At 33.7% G+C, this 22,275-nt stretch overlaps 1 protein-coding gene across 1 annotated transcript; it reads left to right on the top strand.

Moving 5' to 3' along the window:
• Positions 1-2,135: 2,135 nt before the first annotated feature.
• kctd9a (potassium channel tetramerization domain containing 9a) lies at positions 2,136-14,836 on the top strand. Its single transcript, NM_001013567.3, has 12 exons — positions 2,136-2,316; positions 4,135-4,256; positions 6,492-6,535; positions 6,752-6,848; positions 6,946-7,004; positions 7,299-7,427; positions 9,513-9,580; positions 11,378-11,473; positions 12,040-12,189; positions 12,269-12,374; positions 14,168-14,301; positions 14,600-14,836. The coding sequence occupies exons 1-12, from the start codon at positions 2,269-2,271 to the stop codon at positions 14,714-14,716; spliced, it is 1,170 nt and encodes a 389-aa protein (NP_001013585.2). The 5' UTR covers positions 2,136-2,268; the 3' UTR covers positions 14,717-14,836.
• Positions 14,837-22,275: the final 7,439 nt, after the last annotated feature.

Below are 22,275 nucleotides of genomic sequence, written 5' to 3'. Positions count from 1 at the left end.
GCCATTCATTCATTCATTCATTCATTCATTCATTCATTTTCTTGTCGGTTTAGTCCCCTTATTAATCCGGGGTCGCCACAGTGGAATGAACCGCCAACTTATCCAGCAAGTTTTTACGCAGCGGATGCCCTTCCAGCTGCAACCCATCTCTGGGAAACATCCACACACACACACACACACACACTACGGACAATTTAGCCTACCCAATTCACCTGTACCGCATGTCTTTGGACTGTGGGGGAAACCGGAGCACCCGAAGGAAACCCACACGATGGCAGGGAGAACATGCAAACTCCACACAGAAACGCAAACAGAGCTGAGGTTCAAACCAGCGACCCAGCGACCTTCTTGCTGTGAGGCGACAGCACTACCTACTGCGCCACTGCCTCGCCGAATGGCCAATCAATCATATCTTAATGTTAAAACAGCTATCATGACATAATTAATCAATGTGTGGCTCTTTTTGAATTCTCGGAAGCTGTAGAAATTAAAAATGTAAAACAGGGAATACGTTGGGACCATTGTTTTTGTTTACATCTCTCAAAATGGTCTAGACAGTTACATAAGAAAGGCTTTCGCACTTAATAACAGAGTTTCCACGAGAGTCTGTTTGTAAATCGCTTTGAATTGCTTTGTTATTTGGTTTACAAAACGTATATTCATTCATTCATTTATTCATTTTATTCCGGCTTAGTCCCTTTATTAATCTGGGCTGGGGTCGCCACAGCGGAATGAACCGCCAACTTATATGTTTTACGCAGCGGATGCCCTTCCAGCCGCAACTCAGTACTGGGAAACACCCATACACTTTCACATTCACACACATACACTACGGCCAATTTATTTTATTCAATTACCCTATAATGTGTCTGTGGGGGAAACTGGAGCAGCCAGAGGAAATCCACGCGAACACGAGGAGAACATGCAAACTCCACACAGAAATGCCAACTGGCCCAGCCAGGGCTCAAACCAGTGACCTTCTTGCTGTGAGGTGACAGTGCTAACCACTGCACCACCGCAACGCCCATAATAATAATAATAATAATAATAATAATATCCAAATGCAATTGCAAATATACAATTAATTCATATTTAAAATAAAAATTATTATAATTTATTCACAATTTATTGACATAATATTATTGTACATACAAATATTTAATAATATTCTGCTTATTATTTAAAAATAAAATTGATACAAACAAGCAAATTACAAATTCCCTTTAATTTTACCAAATAAACTAATTATGACTCTTGATAATAATAATAATAATAATAATAATAATAATAATAATAATAATAATAAACTGTTTCAAAATGTAAACATTTAATTAATTAATTACTAATTAACACATCAAAAAATTTATATCTAAATTGAACTAATGAAAATATATTACAGATTGGGTGAGGCAGTGGCGTTTGATACAAACTTGTGCAGATTAGAAATATTGATACAAATTCCCCATTTTAATTTAACTATCACTATAAATAATGTAATTATTACACAAAGCATTACACTACAATAATAATAATAATAATAATAATAATAATAATAATAATAATAATAATAATTATTCAATTTAGGAAAAGGAAACAAGTTATATACTTTAGACTAGTTTTAGATCATTTTATTAAATTAAAAAGATCCTACTTTGTCCTGTTCTGCCCTCTACTGTGGAAAAAAAAGCTTCATCATTGCACAAATGGATTCAAATATAAAAAACTGATATATAAAATCAATGAATACGTATATATTTATTAGTAATATGTTTCCCTGCAAAACTTTATATATTAGAAGGGATACGTTCCTTTTTATTCTTCCTTCTCGTTCCTTTTCTTTGAGTTTGTTTACAGTCCATTATAGAATCGAATTGAATCCAGAATTGAAGCCACAGTTTTATATTCGTCTCTGTAATGAATGAGTAGTTTTAGAGCCCCAGTCACTGAGCTAATCATTTCCCTTGCGTCAAAATTCCAATCTCACCAGGCAAGTTTTTCATTAAAAGACCAACACCACAATTGTGTCCGATTGGTCAGAACCGCAGGCAGAGTCTACAAAACGCACCCTGTGATTGGTCGACAGTCAACGTCGGCAACAGAATCTGCGTTTTGATTGGTCGCCTCCTTAGTCATCTGGGTACAATGTAGCTAGGTTGGTTCTTTCTACTCGCTCTACGTAGGTATTAGTTTAATACATAGATAAGTTAGTGAGATATTAATTTATTAATATTTGTACAGTTAATACAGTTTAATTAGTGTAAACAAAGCATGCGAAGGGTGACGCTTTTTGTCAACGGAACCTCCAAAAATGGCAAGGTGAGTTGAACGTTTAGCATGTGTCCAACTCCAGTGATGTCCTGTTAATCCCATGACTGTTAATCCCATATGAAAACATCTCCCAGTTTGTTAAGAAATAGATACAGAAAGCTTCTATATCGCTTTCAGACATACACGTTGTCAGTTTAATATTGTCGATATGGGTTAGGCCAAAGAATAGCTCGCTTTACTGGTATTTTAACATTGTTTACTGTACCTCGGGTTTGCATTATTTGTCTTGTTGACACTACCAACAACATCTGAGGTAAAGTTGGTTTTACGTATATTCACACATTCAGAAAAGTATTATTTACAAAATATAAATAGTGAAATTATATTAGCAGCCATCGACTATCAAAGTAAATCATTGTTTATAGTCAAATAAATAATAGTGCTAATGCTGTTTTTAAGTAATATTTACATGTGATATCAGACCGAATATTCAAAGTACAGTGGTAAACAATATAGGGAGCATGTCACAAGTTGTTACTGAACCAATGTGCTAATATAAATCCAACTTTACCTCAAACCGACACCAACTAATAAGTATATATTATTAACAGCATTTTTGTTATATACGAGCTATTCCAGCATTATGGATGTGACTTTTGCAGTAAAAACATTACTTCACAGAGAAAGTATATTAACGTTATATTGAAATATCTCCTTATATTTTTCAAAACAACTAACCACAGAATTATGGGATCAGACAAATATCAGTCTGGAAACATTTTCATAGAGGGAAAGTGTATAAATATAAAAATATTTATACTTATCCTTTAAATCACTGTGGGTGGCCGAGCTTATGAATGGCCAAAAACCAAATCACAGAATTATTACTCTATTACAAATATTTGCAAATCTATTTCTAATTTATTTCATATTTAAAATGACTACAAAACAATGCCTTATATTAACTAATGCAGTGTATGTTTTGTAATTGTACAATGGATTTATTACTGGAAAAGAAAAACAATCCCATTTATAACAGAATGCTGTCTCTTGATTTGCCAATGTCTTCTGCATTGTATTTATATTTTCTAAAAATCTGATTCCGTTACAACATTTAGTTTGTTTGCGTTTTGTAGCTCAGCGATTTAAAAACAAATAAACAAAAAAGGGTTTATTCAAATTAGAAATGACAATCTTTGTAGAAGGCTCTCGTCCAAACCCTCTCCCTCATTCTTATTCTCTTCTTATGGTGGGCCAAATAACAGGTTACCATGGGCCAACTATGGTCCACAGTTCCTAGTTTGGGCATCTCTCCACTAAACATTTAATTGTTTAAAAATAAAAAATTAATCACTTATTTTATTGTATTACAGGTGGAATAAGTAGGTTGTTTAAATATATACAGTCAAGCCCTAAATTATTCATACCCCTGGCAAATTCTGACCTAAAGTTTGTGTTTAAATGTAAATTAAAGCTGAGAAATATTTTTTGTACATTATCTTATTATGTTTTTGGAGAAGCCTGTGTCATTTCCGGACAAAAAAACTCCAGCTGGCTGAAGAATTTGCCAGGGGCATAAATAATTTGAGGCTTGACTTTACCTGAAACTGTGCAATGCTGAAAGATAGTGACAACATAACTTTACTTCACCCTTATTTTATCATTTTATTATTACTTAAGTTATTTAAAACCTTTTAAATTGCCTTCTATAGGCCATCTACTGTATATATAAAATCAGTTTTATAAATATTTATAATATAATATGGCGCAGACACTAAAATGGTCTCGTCGTTGACCCTGTAATAAAATTTGTAGTGCAATCATTACAGCATTAATGGATTGATCGTGTTGTTGTTTCTGTTGCAGGTTGTAGCTGTTTATGGGACTCTGTCTGATCTTTTGACACTCGCAAGCAATAAATTGGGATTAAGGGCTTGTAACTTGTATAATGGGAAAGGTGGTCTTATAGACGACATTGCCCTCATCAGGTACAGTTTCATAGGCATTTTTCAACAATTATTTGTTCATTTATGGAAAACAATAGAGGGAATATTACTGAGAAAACATTTCTCTCCTGCCTTGAGTTGAATAAACAAATGTGTACGTGCTGGATGTACTACAGGGGTGTCCAAACTCAGCCCTGGAGGGCCGGTGTCTTGCAAAGTTTAGTTTCAACCCCAATCAGACACACCTGGGGTAGCTAATCAAGCTCTTACTAGGCTTCCTAGAAACATCCGTGCAGGTTTGTTGAGGCAAGTTGGAGCTAAAATCTGCAGGACACCGGCCCTTGGTACTAAAAGGCAGGAGCGCAACTACACATTTACTGAGGGGTATGCGGGTTTAAGTTTTGCGCCCTCAACCACCCTGACTTTTGTTCATGTGTAAGTTTTAATAGGTTTAAGAATCATTAATATCAAGTATATTAAATTTATATAGGGAATTTTAATCCAAATACTAAATCTGAAATACCTGCTCATGTGAAAAAGGTCTGTACTTACATAAACATACATTTTGTGTGATCCCTCTTATTTTGGCAAAATAATTAATTAATTATAAATAATAATAAATAAAGAAAAAATTCAGATCAAATTTATGATTTTTGACATCAACTGTGTATGTAGGATTTGACAGTTTATTTTAATCAGTTACATCTACATGAATACTTTACACTTGGCTGTGTGACTGCATGTTATTGTGTTAAATGATTTTGAATTAAACGTGTGTGCCAGCGTATGCAATTAATAGTATAACTTTTTATTTAATAAAATACATTATTATACTTGTATAAGATGCAAAATAAGCAATTTTAACAAAACATATTTATTTATTTTTATTATTTAAATCTTTTAATAAGGATAATTTCAAAAATAGTTTTGGCACAATGGCGCCCCATGTGTAGCGCCACTATGCGCCGCATATACTGATGGGTATGCGGCTTCAACTTTTGCGTGCCCCCCTTCAATCCAACTTTATTTTAAAACAGGCAAGTGATAAAATGTGGAAAATATTTCCATCAATAAATTAAAGATATTGTTTCATAAAGATATCAATATGCTTCATACTATTTCAGTTGTGTAAAGAACTGCGAAACGGTATTTTTTGAAGTAGTAAAAGGTATAATTACATTAAGCATGTTAAGTCGCAAAGAAATGTATCTCATACCAGCCCAAATTTCTTCTTAATTTAATTTTCCCTCACTAAATGATTATAGCACCTTGACTAGCCTTGCTTTTGGACTTTTTGTACTACATTTTTCAAAACAAAATGATAGACATGAGAGTCCTAAAGGACAAAAGAACATTGCAATTACTTCTCACATGCATACTGTGAGAGGTGTAAGGTCTGTCTTTGCAAGAACAATTGACTGAAACTGCTAAAAGTGAAATAAAAAAGACTGTCAAATGTTTAGTGTAAAAAAAAACAGAAACAAACTGTGTGAAATGTTCTATTTAATTGAAATGTTATAACTTTGTTTGTAGCTAAAATTAAAATAGTTTTGAGCTAAGAAGTTACCAAAAGGCCTGATGAATCAATGTGATACATAATAAATTCATAAAAATACGTATATGGTATGAAAAATGGGGGGGAGGGGTGGAATGATTTTTTAATTTAATAAAATACAATATTATACGCGTATAAAATGCTAAATAAACATTTTTAACAAAATATATATATATTATTTGAAACTTTTAATATGGATAATTTCAAAAATAGTTTTGGCACAATGGCGCACCCCATGTGTGGCGCCCCTATGCGCCACATATACTGCATACCCCCTTTTTGCGCCACTGGCCACTGCTAAAAGGTAGCTGCAGATAAACTTGTTATGATACATCATTTGTGTCATGTGATATATTTGACTGAAGTTTTTAGAATTAGTAATATTATTGTCATTTTAAGAAAATTTTATTCTGCTGATTATATAATCTTTATACGACAGGCAGCATAATAACTCAAGCAGGCGTAAACACTTTCAAGGGACAAAAACCGTTCATTCGTCTCTTTATATATATATATATATATATATATATATATATATATATATATATATATATATATATATATATATATATATATATATAATAAATATATATATTATATATATACATATATATATATATATATATATATATATATATATATATATATATATATATATATATATATATATATATAATAAATATATATATTATATATATATTTTTTTTTTTTTCCCCCCACAGAGATGATGATGTGCTGTATGTGTCAGAAGGAGACGCTTTCATTGGTGAGTGAACATCAGTTTGTTTTCATTGTAGTTCAGCTGCTGGATTTATATTTTAAGCTTTATTAATAACACTTATGCCATAGATTGGATTTGCCAAGGAACACAAAAGGAACATTAAATTCACCTTTCATGAACTTACATAAATGCATTTTAATAATTATTATTCAGTGAAGTTTGAGATGCCAGGTCAGTGTTTATTAGTTGTTTGTGCTGTAGATCCTCATAGTGAGGGCAAAATGTCAGATGACATCTCAGGATCGCACACTGATTGGCTGACGCTGAATATTGGTGGGCGGCTTTTCACAACCACTAGGTAAACATGCTGCATACTTTGCTTTCCTACTGGCTTCAAATACACTGGTATCCATTAACTAGTGTTTATGTGTATATTTTGTTTTCTCTTGTTTCAGGAGTACTCTTGTGAGTAAGGAGCCCGACAGCATGCTGGCACACATGTTTAGAGAGAAGGGTTAGTTCAAAAGCAAACTTTCAGACCCTCATTAAAGATGTCCAAGACGAGCTATTTATATTAATGTGGATTAAAAGTGAAAATTGTAAATTATAGGTCATTAAAAATCTCTGTTTGCATGGTAGTTTCTTAATCAGAGTATTGTCTTAAAATTTTGAGCATTGGTGTCCATTTTAAAAGCAATTATTTTGATTTAATAATGACTTTAAGCTGAGTTTATTTTGCTTGTTTATCAGACTGTAAATCACAGTGATGTTATATCAGAGTTCTTTGGTCTGTTTTGTGCACCTGCAGATGTTTGGGGCAATAAACAGGATGAACGTGGGGCTTTCCTCATTGACCGGAGCCCAGAGTACTTTGAGCCCATCCTCAATTACCTGAGACATGGTCAGATCATCATCAATGATGGAATAAACTTACTCGGTGAGTCAGCCGGAATGCTACCTGAAGCGTTTTTAGGTGACTGTTTTCATTTAATTCACTAAATATAGATTGGAGCCAGACAGAATCTTTTTTTTGCTATTATTTGCAGAATTTTGGGGTAATAAAGGCATAAGAACTAAATATTAAAGCAATTTTTTTTTGATGACATGTTTGGTAAATAAAGTAAGTCTCTCATATACAGTGTATAAGTATTGAACACGTCATCATTTTTCTCAGGATGTTGGTAACAACCAAAGAAATCCATGTTTGCAAAATAAAACTAATCTAATTAGTTTACAAATTAAGTTCTGTGTAATAAAATGAAATGATGCAGAATAAATGCAGTGAACACATGAAGAAAGGGAGGTGTAGAAAGGCAGTGAAAGCCCAGACAGCAGCTGAAATCTCTCGGTAGTTCTTTAGCATTCCTCTGCCCTTAGTGTAAATGAATATCAGCTGCTTCAGTTCAACATCTACATTAGCAGGAGGATCAAGATGAAACTATGGTGGACATTTCAGCAAGATCCAAAACACAGCCAAGGAAACTCTGAAATGCTTTCAAAGAAAGACAATCAAGCTGTAGAATGGCCCAGCCAATTACCTGACTTGAATTCTATAGAGAATACAAAATAAAGCTTAGATTTTACAGACGAGACCCACAGAACCATCACGATTTCGTTGGAGTAGCCAACAGAAACCGAACAAACTCCTTCCGTGAGAGTGGAGAGTGGTCTTCAAGTGGATGAGAATTTATTAGCAAATTAGAAGGGACAAAAATACACAATTAATGCACAAGTATATGCATACAATGTTGTGTCATTGCATTGCTTTTACACAACTAATTTGTTAGATTGTTTTGTTTTGTTCTTATGTTTGTATTGTTTGGATATATATATATGTACAAGGCTTAATTTGTGCCGGAACACTTCGAATCCAGATCCGGCACTTCTGAAATCTGATCCAGCGCTTCGATTTACCAATCCTCCTCCTCAACTGCCCTCCTCCCCCGTCCGCTGTTATCTTTCACTTTCTTCCACGACTCCCCAACCCTCTTCACTTTCATTTGCAACACCCACCCTACCCAAACCCCCTCAACCACCTCACTCTTCACTTTTTTCACAATAGCCCTTTGCCATACAACCCCAAACACCCCCCCACACCACCCGCTCTACACTTTCATGAGTGACACCTCTCCATCCTTGGGTAGCATGTCGAATCCGTTAGCCCAATCTGTTCCAGGACTTCGCAATTCATAAATTAAGCACTGCATATATATATATATATATATATATATATATATATATATATATATATATATATATATATATATATATATATATATATATATATATCTACTAATAGACAGAAAATTACACTTTACAAACTGTTAAATCACCTAAACATCTGCATATTATTCAATAATAGTACTGAAATTAATAGAAAAAACTGAACAAATATATATATTTACACACATGTATATATTTATTACACATTAAGTAAATAAACGGATCCCACCTGGGCCTAATATAAGCAGTTAGCCTGGTATGTAGATTATTGCAATATTTTTAACCTGAGTCAATCACTAATTCAAAGCCATGTTTATAAAAAGTAAGGCCAAATGTGATAACGACTCCACTGTTCAATAACTAATTATTTTTTAATTGCATACAACACTGTACACTACTAGCTATTTTTTCTTTATTAAGTTTTACTGAACATGGATCCATTTAACATACAAGCTTTGGTAACACTTTAGTTTAAGCAGCATATTCTCACTATTAACTAGTAGTTTATTACCTGCGCTTTATTGAGATATTAGCTGTTTAAAACTACTTTATAAAATGCATATTCTGCATGATCTTAGTCTACATCCCTAATCCTACCTACTGCAAACCTAACTACCTCCTCAATATCTAATAATATGCGGCAAATTGGGAGTTATTGAGGCAAAAGTCATAGTTAATAATGATGTAATAATTTAGAGAATTGTACCTTTATAAAGTATCACCCAATTTTTTAAGAGAGGCATAAGATGAGATGAAAACGACAATCTTCAAATGTGATCATTTTATTAATGCTTTATAGGTGTACTGGAAGAAGCTAGATTTTTTGGAATAGAGCAACTGGCAGAACAGCTGGAAGTCGCCATCAAGGTATTTAAGCACACTGCACTTTACACCCCATGCGCATCATGCGTGGCTTTCCCAGTACTAGGAAACGCCTATACACTCTCACGTTCACACACACACACACTCAACATACAATATGGCCAATTTTGTTTACCCAATTCACTTACATTACATGTCTTTAGGGGACATCGGAGCACCCGTAGAAAACCAATGCGAACACGGGGAGAACATGCATACTCCACACAGAAATACCATCTGACCTAGCCAGGACACGAACCAGGAAGCTTCTTGCTTTGAGGCAACAGTGCTAACTAGGGGTGTAATAATACACTTAGCTCACGATACGATGTGTATCACGATATAATGTTCACGATTCGATATGTATCACGATATTTGGAATAAAAATTTAAAATTAAACTGAAATGCAAATTTTACCAAGTAAACTATTTTTTATGTATTACTTTTGTTTCAACTTGTTAAACTGAACCTTCTTTAAGAAAATAAATTAAACAGGCCTGTCTCTGGAAAATAAAACAATTTAAAAACTTCTTAAAAATATTATTGAAATGACAGAGACAAAATTAAGGAACAATTTAAGTAAAGGTGCAAAAAAAAATAAACTTTCTATTCAATTGAATTTAACAGTAAGAGCTTAAGGCTTTGCTTGGTCACTTGTGTTTTTTGTGTGTGCAAAAAAAATCCACATTTCCAGGTATTTAATTCATATTTAATTAAATTAATTTAGAGATATCTCTAATTACAATTTTGACTAATCAAAACTCATTTAGAGATATCTGCAAATATTTTTCAATGGAAGTCAATGGAGGAATATGACTAGTCATAATATATTTGCAGATATCTCCAATCTGATTTCGTACTAGTACAATTGTAATTGCAGATATCTCTAATTGTCATTCTGACTAGTCGAATTATAATTATGACTAGTCAAAATATAATTAGAGATATCTCTAAATATATTTATGGATAGTCAGAACAAAGGTTTAAATGCTAAAACGGCTTGCCATACGTGCGCGTCTATCAAAGTCCGCCCTCTGTAGTAACAGCTCACAGTCAGCAGCTCACAGTCAGCTCACGTCATGTGTGATTTTGCGGCGGGAACATTATATGAAGACAGAATGATATTTTAGGGTGAATTGTACCTTATAAATACAGTATGTGACTCTTTCAACACCATTAGGAGGTATCCCTGTCGCTGTGCAAAGTATGTAATTCACTGTGAAGACTTTAAAACTTAGGATGTTTGACCCAGTATGCGTGTCAAAAAGCGGACGAGTCTAAAGCAATGACTGGTCAACCGAAATGTTGCCAGACGTCTGATTTTGAGAGGATGGGCCATCCTCTATTTCAGCTCCACTCATCTTGGTCTGCTAACATTACTGCTGCTGCAATCTGAACTCACGTGCGACAGCAGGTGGAACGTAGCTCACTTGCAAACAGCTCAACTAATAAGAGAAAACAGACGTCATATCGTAATCAAATCTTCATAACGCCACGATGCATATTGTGATATTTTTGCATCGCAATAAATCGTACAACGATAAATCGTTATATCCCTAGTGCTAACCACTGAGCCATTGTGTCACTAAACTTTTTGTTTATATATTTGAAAACATTTTATTTTAAACTTGATTAACTGATTCAAATTAATGCAACATAAAACATTTGTTGTCATGGCTTTGTATGGTAAATCCTTTTGAAAATAAAAACTTTTTTTTTTTGCTAAATCCGAAAAATTATCAATATTGTATGCATATAATTGTGCATTAATTGTGTATTTTTGACTCTTCTGATTTGCTAAAGAATTCCCATCCACCTGAAGACCACTCTCCGCTCTCACGGAAGGAGTTTGTTCGGTTTCTGTTGGCTACTCCAACCAAATCAGAGCTACGCTGTCAGGTAGAAGACATCATATGAATGTATAAAAAGTCATATTTAATGTCATGTTCTTTTGGTGTTAAAGGGGTCCTATTAAGCCCTTTTTACAAGGTGTAAAATAAGTGTCATAAGAGTCTGCATGTGACATTTCAGATCAAAATACCCCACAAATAATGTTTTAAAACTCTTTGAACATGACCCTTTTCGGCTTTTATTCTAACCATGCCTATTTGGTGACTGTCACTTTAAATTTAAATGAGACTGTGCTCTTTTTAAAAGAGGGCGGAGCTACAAATGCCTGTGTGTCAACATAGTGGCAGATTCAAAAACAAGACTAATCTCCTATGCTAATGAGGGAGAGATGGTCCCTAATGGGCGGGGCTTTCTCTTACTGATGACACGTTCAAAGAGAGAAGTGTTTCTGCAGACTGTTTTTATCAAGCGTGATCATAAAAAACAGAATTAATTCATTTTTACCATTAGAAGCTGGTTGTATTCACACACTGCTGCCACACAACTGTGTTTAAACGTCTTATGAAAACGATTTATGCATAATAGGTCCCCTTTTTCTGCTCTTTCCCTCTCAGGGTCTTAATTTCAGTGGAGCGGATCTCTCTCGGCTGGATTTGCGCTATATTAATTTTAAGATGGCTAATCTGAGTCGCTGCAATCTCACCTATGCAAACCTGTGCTGCTCAAACCTAGAGAGAGCCGACCTGTCGGGAGCCAACCTGGATGTGAGCCCTTTATCTCTTGCTCTGGGACAAATCTCCTTCTTTTTCATCTCTCAGTTTGTTAAATGATCCTGTTCTCCAGGGTGCTAATCTTCAGGGCGTGAAGATGCTCTGCTCCAATGCGGAGGGAGCGTCTCTTAAAGGATGTAACTTTGAGGATCCCTCTGGACTTAAAGCCAATTTAGAGGGTAAAACTCCTGCATATTTAAATCCAGTGTTTATTTTATCTAGTAGAATTAAGCTGATGGACCCTTTTCACATGACATATTATGACACATTTAACGTCGTCAGCACCTTGAAGGTTTGGAATGTTTAGATTTTAGATTTTTTTTAAACGTGTGAACATTTATATGTGTTTATGAATATTTATTTACCTATATTTACATACACTGTATAAAAAGGCACATTTAAAAAACATATTTTAAAAAAAAAGGTTTTTTTTTTTTTTTACTAAACTGTTTCTCTTTTAGGTAAGTTAGAATTATTGAATTTGTTTCTGTTCTGCTTAATAGCAGAATAATGAGAGAGAGATTTTTTTGAGAAATTGTTTTAACTTTTATTGAAATTCAAGTTCACATACAGTAAGATTATTCTGCCTCTGAAAAACCTCACATGATGCTGTCAAGGTTTTGGAAGTTTCTGATTGGCTAATTGACAACATTTGAGTTAATTGGAGTCACAACTGTAGAATAGTATTTAAGGAAAACCTCAAACACACTGCTTCCTTGTGTGACAACATGGGAAAATCAACAAGCCAGAATCAACAACAAAAAAAAAAGCCAGATTACAATTTGCTAAATTACACTGGGAAAAGAATATTTTATAGAGGCATGTCCTGTGGTCTGATGGAACTAAGATTGAACTGTTTGGCCATAATGACCAGTGTTACATTTGGAGGACAAAGGGGAAGCTTACAAGCCTAGGAACACCATCCCAACTGTGAAGTATGGGGGCGGCAGCATCATGTTGTGGGGCTGTTTTGCTGTAGGAAGGACTGGTCCACTTCACAGCATAGATGGCATCATGAAGAAAGAACATTATGGAGAAATACTGAATCAACATCTCAAGACATCAGTCAGAAAATTAAAACTTGGCCACAAATGGATCTTCCAAACAGACCATGACCCTTAGCATACTGCCAAATGAGTTAAAATGTGCTTTAAGGACAACTGAGTGAATGTTTTGGAGTGGCCATCACAAAGCCCTGATCTCAATCCTATAGAAAATGTGTGGCCAGAGTTGAAAAAGCTTGTGCGAGCAAGACAGCCTACAAATCTGACTCAGCTACACCAATTCTGTCTGGAGGAATGGGCCAAAATTCCTGCAAACTATTGTGTGAAGCTTGTGGAAGAAAACCCAAAACATTTGACCAAAGTATACAGTTTTAAAGCAAAGCTAAAAAAAAAAAAATACCAAGGAAATGTGTTTAAACTTTTGACTGTCTAGAAATAAAAAAAAAAAATCTAAAAAAAAAAATCTTATTAATCTGGTATTTAGCAAATGTAAATCATTTAGGTAATCCTAACGGACCTAAAATAGTAAACATTTAGTATGATTTAACACCAGACATTAAAAAAAATGGCTATGTTCCTTTTTTCAGAGTGTATGTAAAATTCTGGTTTCAACTGTATTTGGACATTGACACAATTCTAACATTTTTAGCTCTATACACCAGCACAACCGATTTGAAATAAAACCAACAAGATGTGTTTTAACTGCAGAGTGTCAGCTTTAATTTGAGCGTATTAACATCCAAATCAAGTGACCGCTGTAGGAAGAGTTTGCATATGCGCCTCCCACTTGTTAAGGGACCAAAAGTAATCAGACATTTGGCTTCTAAACTGTTCCATGGTCGGGTGTGTGTTATTTCCTCATTATCCCAATTACAATGAGCAGATAAAAGGTCCAGAGTTTTTGGGTGAACTGTGCCTTTAATGTTGAACTGCCATGTTTTAAGCAATGTTTTTGCTGTGCGCTTTAGGGGCTAATCTGAAAGGAGTGGACATGGAGGGCAGTCAGATGACTGGGATAAATTTGCGTGTGGCTACGCTGAAGAATGCTAAGCTAAAGAACTGTAACCTGCGTGGTGCTACATTAGCCGGCACAGATCTAGAGGTGAGACGGCAGTGTTGATTGAATGTTTGAAAATGTTTAGAGATTTTTCAAAGGAAGAAGAAAAATATGAACAATTAAAGTCAGAATTATGAGCCCTGCATATTTTTTCACCAATTTCTGTTTAACGATAAGATTTTTTAAAACACATTCCTAAACATGATAGTTTTAATAACTCATTTCTAATTACTGATTTCTTTTATCTTTGCCATGATGATTGTAAATAATATTTGACTAGTTGTTTTTCAAGACACTAGCATCCTGCTTAAAATTACTCTTGATTATTTGATTGTGTGTTCAGAACTGCGATCTCTCAGGCTGTGATCTACAGGAAGCCAATCTGCGTGGTTCAAATGTGAAAGGAGCCATCTTTGAGGAGATGCTGACTCCGCTGCACATGTCTCAAAGCGTGAGATAACCACTTACTCTGCTCACCGCCCGGTAAAAGCCACCAGCCAGCTCCTCACAGCACTCTCTTACCCACAATCCTTTTCACGCTCCTGTGAAAACTTATGCAATACTAGCACTTGTTTTGCCAGCCCTCTTTGAGCTTTACTCACTGCAAAAAAAAAAAACTAAAAGAAATTCTACTTGCTTAGGATTTTTGTCCAGTTTTCGGGCCAGATATCTAAAAATTCTTCAGTCAAGAAGCACTTTCTACACAAATTCAAAATATTGTTTTGTTTTCAGAATCAGTAAGTCAGAATTATCTGAGTTTTTTTTTGTTAAAACTAGCTAAATAATCTTCCATTAGGGTAAATAAAATGTTCTTATTTCAAACTGAAACCAAAATTGTTTTGCTTATGCCATTGGCAGTTTATTTTGCTTGATTTAAGGTAAAACATTTGTTATAGTTACTAGTTACTTCTCATAAAAAGTAAGTAAAAAAAGTTAGTAACTGGATTACATCATTATAAAACTAACTAATTACCAGCGAAAGTAACTATTGCGTTAATTTTTAAAAATGTCCAAAAAGTGACCGCTGTATGTTTAATAAATTGGACACTAAAATAAATAAATTATTATAAATAAAACATTGTACACCATTCTATTCTATTTTATTATAATATTATTACCCAACACACAATCTCCAATCATTATCAGTTATGTGGTTGTCCCACCCCTACACGCAGTCCCCGATCATCACCAGTTATCTGGTTATCCCGCCCCTACACACACACCCTAATATTCATCAGTTATGTGGTTGTCCCGTCTCTACACACACTCCCCAATCATCATCAGTTATGTGGTTGTCCCACTCTTACACACACTGCCAAACAAGCATCAGTTATTTGGTTGTCCCGCTCCTACACACACTCCCCAATCATCATCAGCTATGTTGTTGTTCCGCCCCTACACACAATGCCTGATCATCATCAGTTATGTGGTTGTCCCACTCCTACACACACTACCCAATCATCATCATCAGTTATGTGGTTGTCCCGCCCCTATACACAATCTCCAATCATCATTGGTTTTTGGTTGACCCACCCCTACACACACTCACCAATCATCATCAGCTATGTGGTTGTCCCACCACTACACACAATCCCCAAACATAATCAGTTATGTGGTTGTCCCACTCTTACACACACTCACCAATCATCATCGGTTATATGGTTGTCCTAGCCTTAAACACACACTCTACAATCATTATCAGTTATGTGGTTGTCCCACCCTTACACACACTCACCAATCATCATCAGTTATGTGGTTGTCCCACCACTAGGCACAATCCCCAATCATCATGAGTTATGTGGTTGTCCAACCTCTGTGGATGAAAACCTTGTCAGTGAGCCCAATTGTAAATGAAATATCAATTATATAACACAGCATATAATGGTTAGTGATGGTAATAGCGTTGTAACAACGGAAACTGTAATTTATTTGATTACTCGTTACTGAAAGAAGCAATTCCGTTAGTAACATTGTTTATTTATAAAACCATTATTCCCATCACAAATAATTTCTGAAAACAAAAACTTGTCTAGAAAATGCATCTTAATTTAAGAATGTTTAGATATTTGAACTAGAAACAAGAGAAAAACCTTAAGTAAGTAAAGCAATTTTTGCAGTGCTCTCATGCACTAGTGCACATCCAGGGTCTGTAATTGTGGCCAAAACAGCGAAAGCTTGATGTAGAAATTCCAAATATGTAAAAAAAAAAAACTCTTTTATTTATGCTTTGAGTTGAACAATTGTTCACTTTTACCGAATGTACACATTTCAGGTTGTGTTTTGTCTTAAAAAATGAAGTCAACATTTCTGTCAATCAATGCAACCAAATATATCTGTAGAATTTTAGAGCTGACGATGAATTTTAGGCAAGTTTTGATAAGGCTTAATGTTGCACAGCTTACTCCAGGCAAAGTAAACTCATAGTAGCTTTAAGTAATAATGGAAAATATCTTAAACATCTCGTGAAACTGACGGTTCTAGTTTCAGATATGCAATGTACATTTAATACACAGTTGAAGGCTAAATTATTTGCCCTGTGTGTGTTAAATTTTTTTTTATATATTTTTTTTATATTTTCCAAGTGCTGTTAACAGAGAAAACATATTTTGAAACAGGATAGTTTTGATAACTAATTTCTAATAATAATAAATTTATTATAAATAAAAATTATTTATAAAATTATTAATAATAAAATTATTATAAAGATACTATTATTCTGCTTAAAGTAACATTTAGACAATCAAAAAATATATACAATAATTTTAAGGGGCTAATAAGATTTTTAAAATATTTTTTTTTATATTAAAACTATTATTTCAGGCAAACTAAAAGAAATAGGAATTTCTGCTGAAGATATAATATTATATAAAATACTGTGACAATTTGAATTGCTCTGTTAAACATCACTTGGGAAATATTAAAAAATTATGAAAACAGGAGGGCTCATATCTTTGCTTTTAACTGTATAAGTCTCAGATATTCCGTTTTCATATTTTGTATGTCTAAAAATGTTTTGCTTTCCAGTTTTCCATGTGTTGTTTGATCTACCTCCCATTCAACATAATCATGTTTAGGTTATTTTGACTTCAAAACACATTTTGCTGCGTTCTGTTCTAATTCTATGTAATAACACTTATAGCCATAGGTTAATATGCACATTGATTAACCAGTGGTGCCAGTATGCTGGTTTATATCATCACTATATTATACATGTAAATATGACACTTCAGATTTCTGATTTTCCCTATTATTTGTTTTATTGTGGAGGTGAATTGCTGAAATGACCAACCCACACCAAATATTTTCATGTGATGATTCTTGTGTCATAATGTCAAATCTAGTTCTTCCTGATATTTATGGTATGTTTGTTTATCAATCCTGTCTGGTTTGTTTTTTGTTGAAGCACTAAATTAGAGCATCACTTTGTGCACTGTAAAACGCAATTATTTACTTTATTTTAAAATAGCGACAAGTAGACTTTACTTAGAAAAATTGAACAAACCTGTTGTATTTTAGAGCATTTAAAGTGGACCTATTATGCAAAAATCACTTTTATATGAAGTTTAAACACAGTTCTGTGGTAAGAGTGTGAATATAGCCAGCTTCTAATGGTAAAAAAATATAAATTTTATTTTTTATAATTACACTTGAGAAAAACAATCTGCAGACACACTTTAACTGGCATTCTCCCTTATTGTACGTGTCATCAGAGGGGGAAAGCCCCCACGCATTAGTGACCATCTCTCCCTTATTAGCAGAGCATTAGTCTTGTTTTTGAATCTGCCACTATGCTGACACAGGCATTTGTAGCTCAGCCCTCTTTTGAAAAGAGCACAATCTCATTTGAATTTAAAGCGACAGTCACCAAAATGCCACTATTAGTATCAAAGCCTAAAAGGGGCAGTTTCAAAGAGTTACAAAACATGATCTGTGGGGTATAATGAGCTGAAATTTCACATACACTATACAGTGTTGCCAACTTTGTGACTTTGTCTGACCCTCTTATTGACACATTTTCAAAAAATTGACTAGCAACAAATCTTGTGACTTTTTTTTTTTTTTTTGGTGTTACTGAAGATTTTTATAGACACTCATATGGTCCACACTGTACCGTTGTACCGAGCTGTGGATGATGCCGTCGGCTTTTCTATGGAACAAGATCAGTCTAAAAAATAATACATTCACAATTCACATTTACAAAATTTTATTCGTAAATTCAACAACACAATTCATAAATGCGCAAATCCAATTCGTCAGTTGAAGACACAATTCGCAAATGCGCAAATCCAATTCGTAAATTCAAGACACAATTTATAAATGCGCAAATCCAATTCGTCAATTGAAGACACAATTCGGAAATGCGCAAATCTAATTCGTAAATTCAAGACTCAATTTATAAATGCACAAATCTAATTTGTAAATTCAAGACGCAGTTTTTAAATGCGCAAAGCCAATTCATAAATTGAAGATGCAATTCGTTAATGGACAAAACTTATTTGTAAATTCAAGCCGCAATTTATAAATACGCAAATCCAATTCGTTAAATAAAACATAATTCAGAAATACGCAAAAAAAATTCATAAATTAAAAACGCAATTCATAAATACACAAATCCAATTCAGAAATTAAAAAATACAATTCATAAATGTGCAAATCCAATTCGTAAATTGATGTATGACATAATCTTGTGATATTTAATCACTTTTCGGGCAGAGCTTAGCACCTTTTAATTTAAAATAGTTGGCAATACTTACACTATAGGAACATTGGAGACTTATTTTAGATCTTGTAAAAAGAGGCTTAATAGGTCCCCTTTAAGTTGACTCAACTTAAATTTTATGATACTTAATCATTTTAGGGCAACATGTTCACTCACAATTTTTAAAAGTAAAGTAAACTAATCAATTTTGACAGTGTGCATTTACATCCTTAAGTTTTGTGATGATAAATCTCAAAGAAAGTAGCAGATAAAATACAGCTTAGGTTTTAGTGCTGCTCCGATATTGCATTAATATATCAGCTGACCTGGATTATTTGCTGCGTGGTTTAAAGAAAATGAAAGCCATCTCGAGTTTGTTTTGTTCGTTTGTTTGTTATTATACGATATGCTGTTGTTGTGTTCTTTCATTTACATATGTTATTGTAGGTACTCTGTCAATCCTGTTCAATGAAGGCAATCAAAATAGACTTTTGCACTTTAAGTGTGATTCTCTATGTATATCGGACCCTTGTTTAAGGGGCGCGAGCTATTTATTTATGTATCAGGCTGTATTTATGTAAATGGTGGAGGGACGATCTACTCGTTCTCTCTTCGCCAAACTCTGTTGCACTCTATTACGGATGTGTTTCCATAAATAGACTGTTAGAATCAAGGTTGTTGTCTGTTTTTTTTTATACTCTGTGTATGTGTGTGTGTATGTATATATATATATATATATATATATATATATATATATATATATATATATATATATATATATATATATATATATATGTATATATATATATGTGTGTGTGTGTGTGTGTGTGTGTGTGTGTGTGTGTGTGTGTGTGTGTGTGTGTGTATATATATATATAAGATGCAGACAGAGATGGCTTAAGGCTTCTTTTTTTTTAAGCGTTCATCTCAAACTACAGCTGAACAAATCATTACAGAACAGGTAAGTGACATTCTAAGTCGATCTCTCTTTTATACTTTGTATTGCTGTATTTATACCAAAGTAATCAGGGAGTGCTTGCTTTGCTTGTTCCATTTTTGGGGTTAATTATTGCGATCTCCCGATTGCAACAGAGAAATACCGGGAAATCTCTGTAGACTGATTGCATTTCATGTTGTTCAGCCGTATAATCTTAAAATGTGAGCAAAATCACCTGTTTTGTCATCACTTTAGACATTACGCTAGAGAATCATTCAAGCGCTAGCTCTAAAGTGATGTAAGTCAAAGAGTAACGCTTTCTGCTGTTCTGACGTCAGCTGCAGATGTGAATGAATGGCATAAGAAAGTACTTCCTCTTACAAAAGGGTTTTCAAGACTCTCTGGGTTTGTTTGTTTTTTTATATTCACTGTTATGCCGTTGAACTGTTGTATAAACGCAATATTATTATATTGTAGCAGTGCGATATGGCTGTATATGGTCACTGGTGGGACACTAAGGCACTCGGCCTGCTGCCTCGAGCCAATGCACACCTCCCACCAGTGCCAATATGCAGCCATATTGCACTGCTACGGGTGTGATATTGCTTATTTATTCATATATATATATATATATATATATATATATATATATATATATATATATATATATATATGATTATAGTCTTGCTTATATTTTATGTAAAGGGACCATATGGATGCTGGAAATCCTTGATAACGCATGAATTTTTAAGGTTTGAAAAGAGCTTAAATTTTGAATAAAGTGCTTGGAAATTTTATTGTTTTCCTTTCATAATTGCTTCTAAATATTTAGTAATATTTAATAATAAATTTGTAATAATTATTCACTATTTATAATTATATATTATAACAAGTACAGCTGAAGTGCCTTAAATACACCTGGAAAGTGCTTGAAAAGTGCTTAAATTTTACTTTGGAAGAGGTGTATTCTACATTAGTGTTGAAAAAAGTGTTTTATTTACATTTATAAAGGCTTCGTAATACCGTATTACTATATTGATCACCTGCTTGTTTGCTTTTTATATATATATATATATATATATATATATATATATATATATATATATATATATATATATATATATATAATGGTGGATGTTTCATTGTATATGCAAATGCTTTCTGTTTTTAAATTGAAATCTTTGCTGTCATCAACAATTTAAATAAAGGTAATGTTCAAAACAGTAATAAAACAAATAAATAATCTTTACTAAATTTAGATGTAAACTATGTATTCTAAAAAAACCTAATTTTTAAGAAGTATTTCATATTTTAAAAACTAAACTTGTTCTGAAGTGACTGATTTAGATATTAAGATAAATAAAATTAGTTTAGGATTTGCACTGTATCTGAATACGTTTTTGCAGATATCGAATGAAACTGGTAGGTACTGCAGTAGACAACGTGATCCTCTTTCATTTACGAGCCTTGTGAATCTTTCAGACATGATGAGTCCTCTGAAACAGTAGTGCACACAAGTCAAGTTCAGTTTTATTGTCACTTCACATGTATGGATATATAGAGGAACGAAGTGTTGTGTCTCACAGGACCACGGTGCTACATAAATAAACATAATCATAATATGAACACAACACTGGACAACATCCTGGAGCAGTAATCTAACGACATACAGTATTATTTTCTCCAGCACTTTTCACATGACCTGAGCCCTGGAGGTAAGTGAGCTGCTATTATGTGGAAGTGTATGAAGTGCTTTAGCAGGCATGAATGTTTGAAATGAGACCAGAGAAACCAGCTCTACATAATGCAAACTCACGCAAGGATCTTATTTATGTTCTTTGGTAATCTGCATGCCAATAATACAGTCAACAAGATCATAACAACAACAACATTAACCCCAGAACATTCCTTTCTAATCTTGTTGGGTACGGTTCGTTTTATTTGGTGTGTGTGTGTGTGTGTACACACAAACATTTCCCAAATCCTGTTTAACAGAGCTAGAACATTTTTACAGTATTTTGAAAGTAATTTCTTTCAGTTTGGCTGAAATAAAAGCAGTTTTTAGATTTTTACTATTATTTTAGGGTCACTATAATTAGCCCCTAAAGAACAGGCTGTTGCTTGGCGTAAATAACCTTTTTAGGCTTTAAAATTGCGAAAATCTTGCAAAATACCTAGAAAATATTATGTACTGTCATCATGGCAGGGACAAAAGAACTTAGTTATTAAAAGTATTATGTTTATAATGTGTTAAAAAATCTCTACGTTAAATAGAATTTGGGAAATGTTTTAAAAGGGTTAAATTTCACAGGATAATAATTTTGACTCCAACTGTATCTACAGTCTGTCATTTACGCCGGACTTTTATTTTGAAAGTTCGTCA

This window comes from Danio rerio, chromosome 8 (assembly GCF_049306965.1).
Source record: "Danio rerio strain Tuebingen ecotype United States chromosome 8, GRCz12tu, whole genome shotgun sequence".
Classification (NCBI taxonomy): domain Eukaryota; kingdom Metazoa; phylum Chordata; class Actinopteri; order Cypriniformes; family Danionidae; genus Danio; species Danio rerio.
Note: the sequence above shows the minus strand (reverse complement) of the source record. Positions and strands in the feature narration are given on the sequence as shown.

What these genes read in the sequence shown, in the direction of transcription:
- kctd9a (NM_001013567.3), top strand. Translation starts at nt 2,269, where the DNA reads ATGCGAAGGGTGACGCTTTTTGTCAACGGAACCTCCAAAAATGGCAAG. An exon ending in AGCTGGAAGTCGCCATCAAG is followed by an intron (nt 9,581 to 11,377) that starts GTATTTAAGCAC and finishes GATTTGCTAAAG; the next exon opens with AATTCCCATCCACCTGAAGA. An exon ending in TGTCGGGAGCCAACCTGGAT is followed by an intron (nt 12,190 to 12,268) that starts GTGAGCCCTTTA and finishes CCTGTTCTCCAG; the next exon opens with GGTGCTAATCTTCAGGGCGT.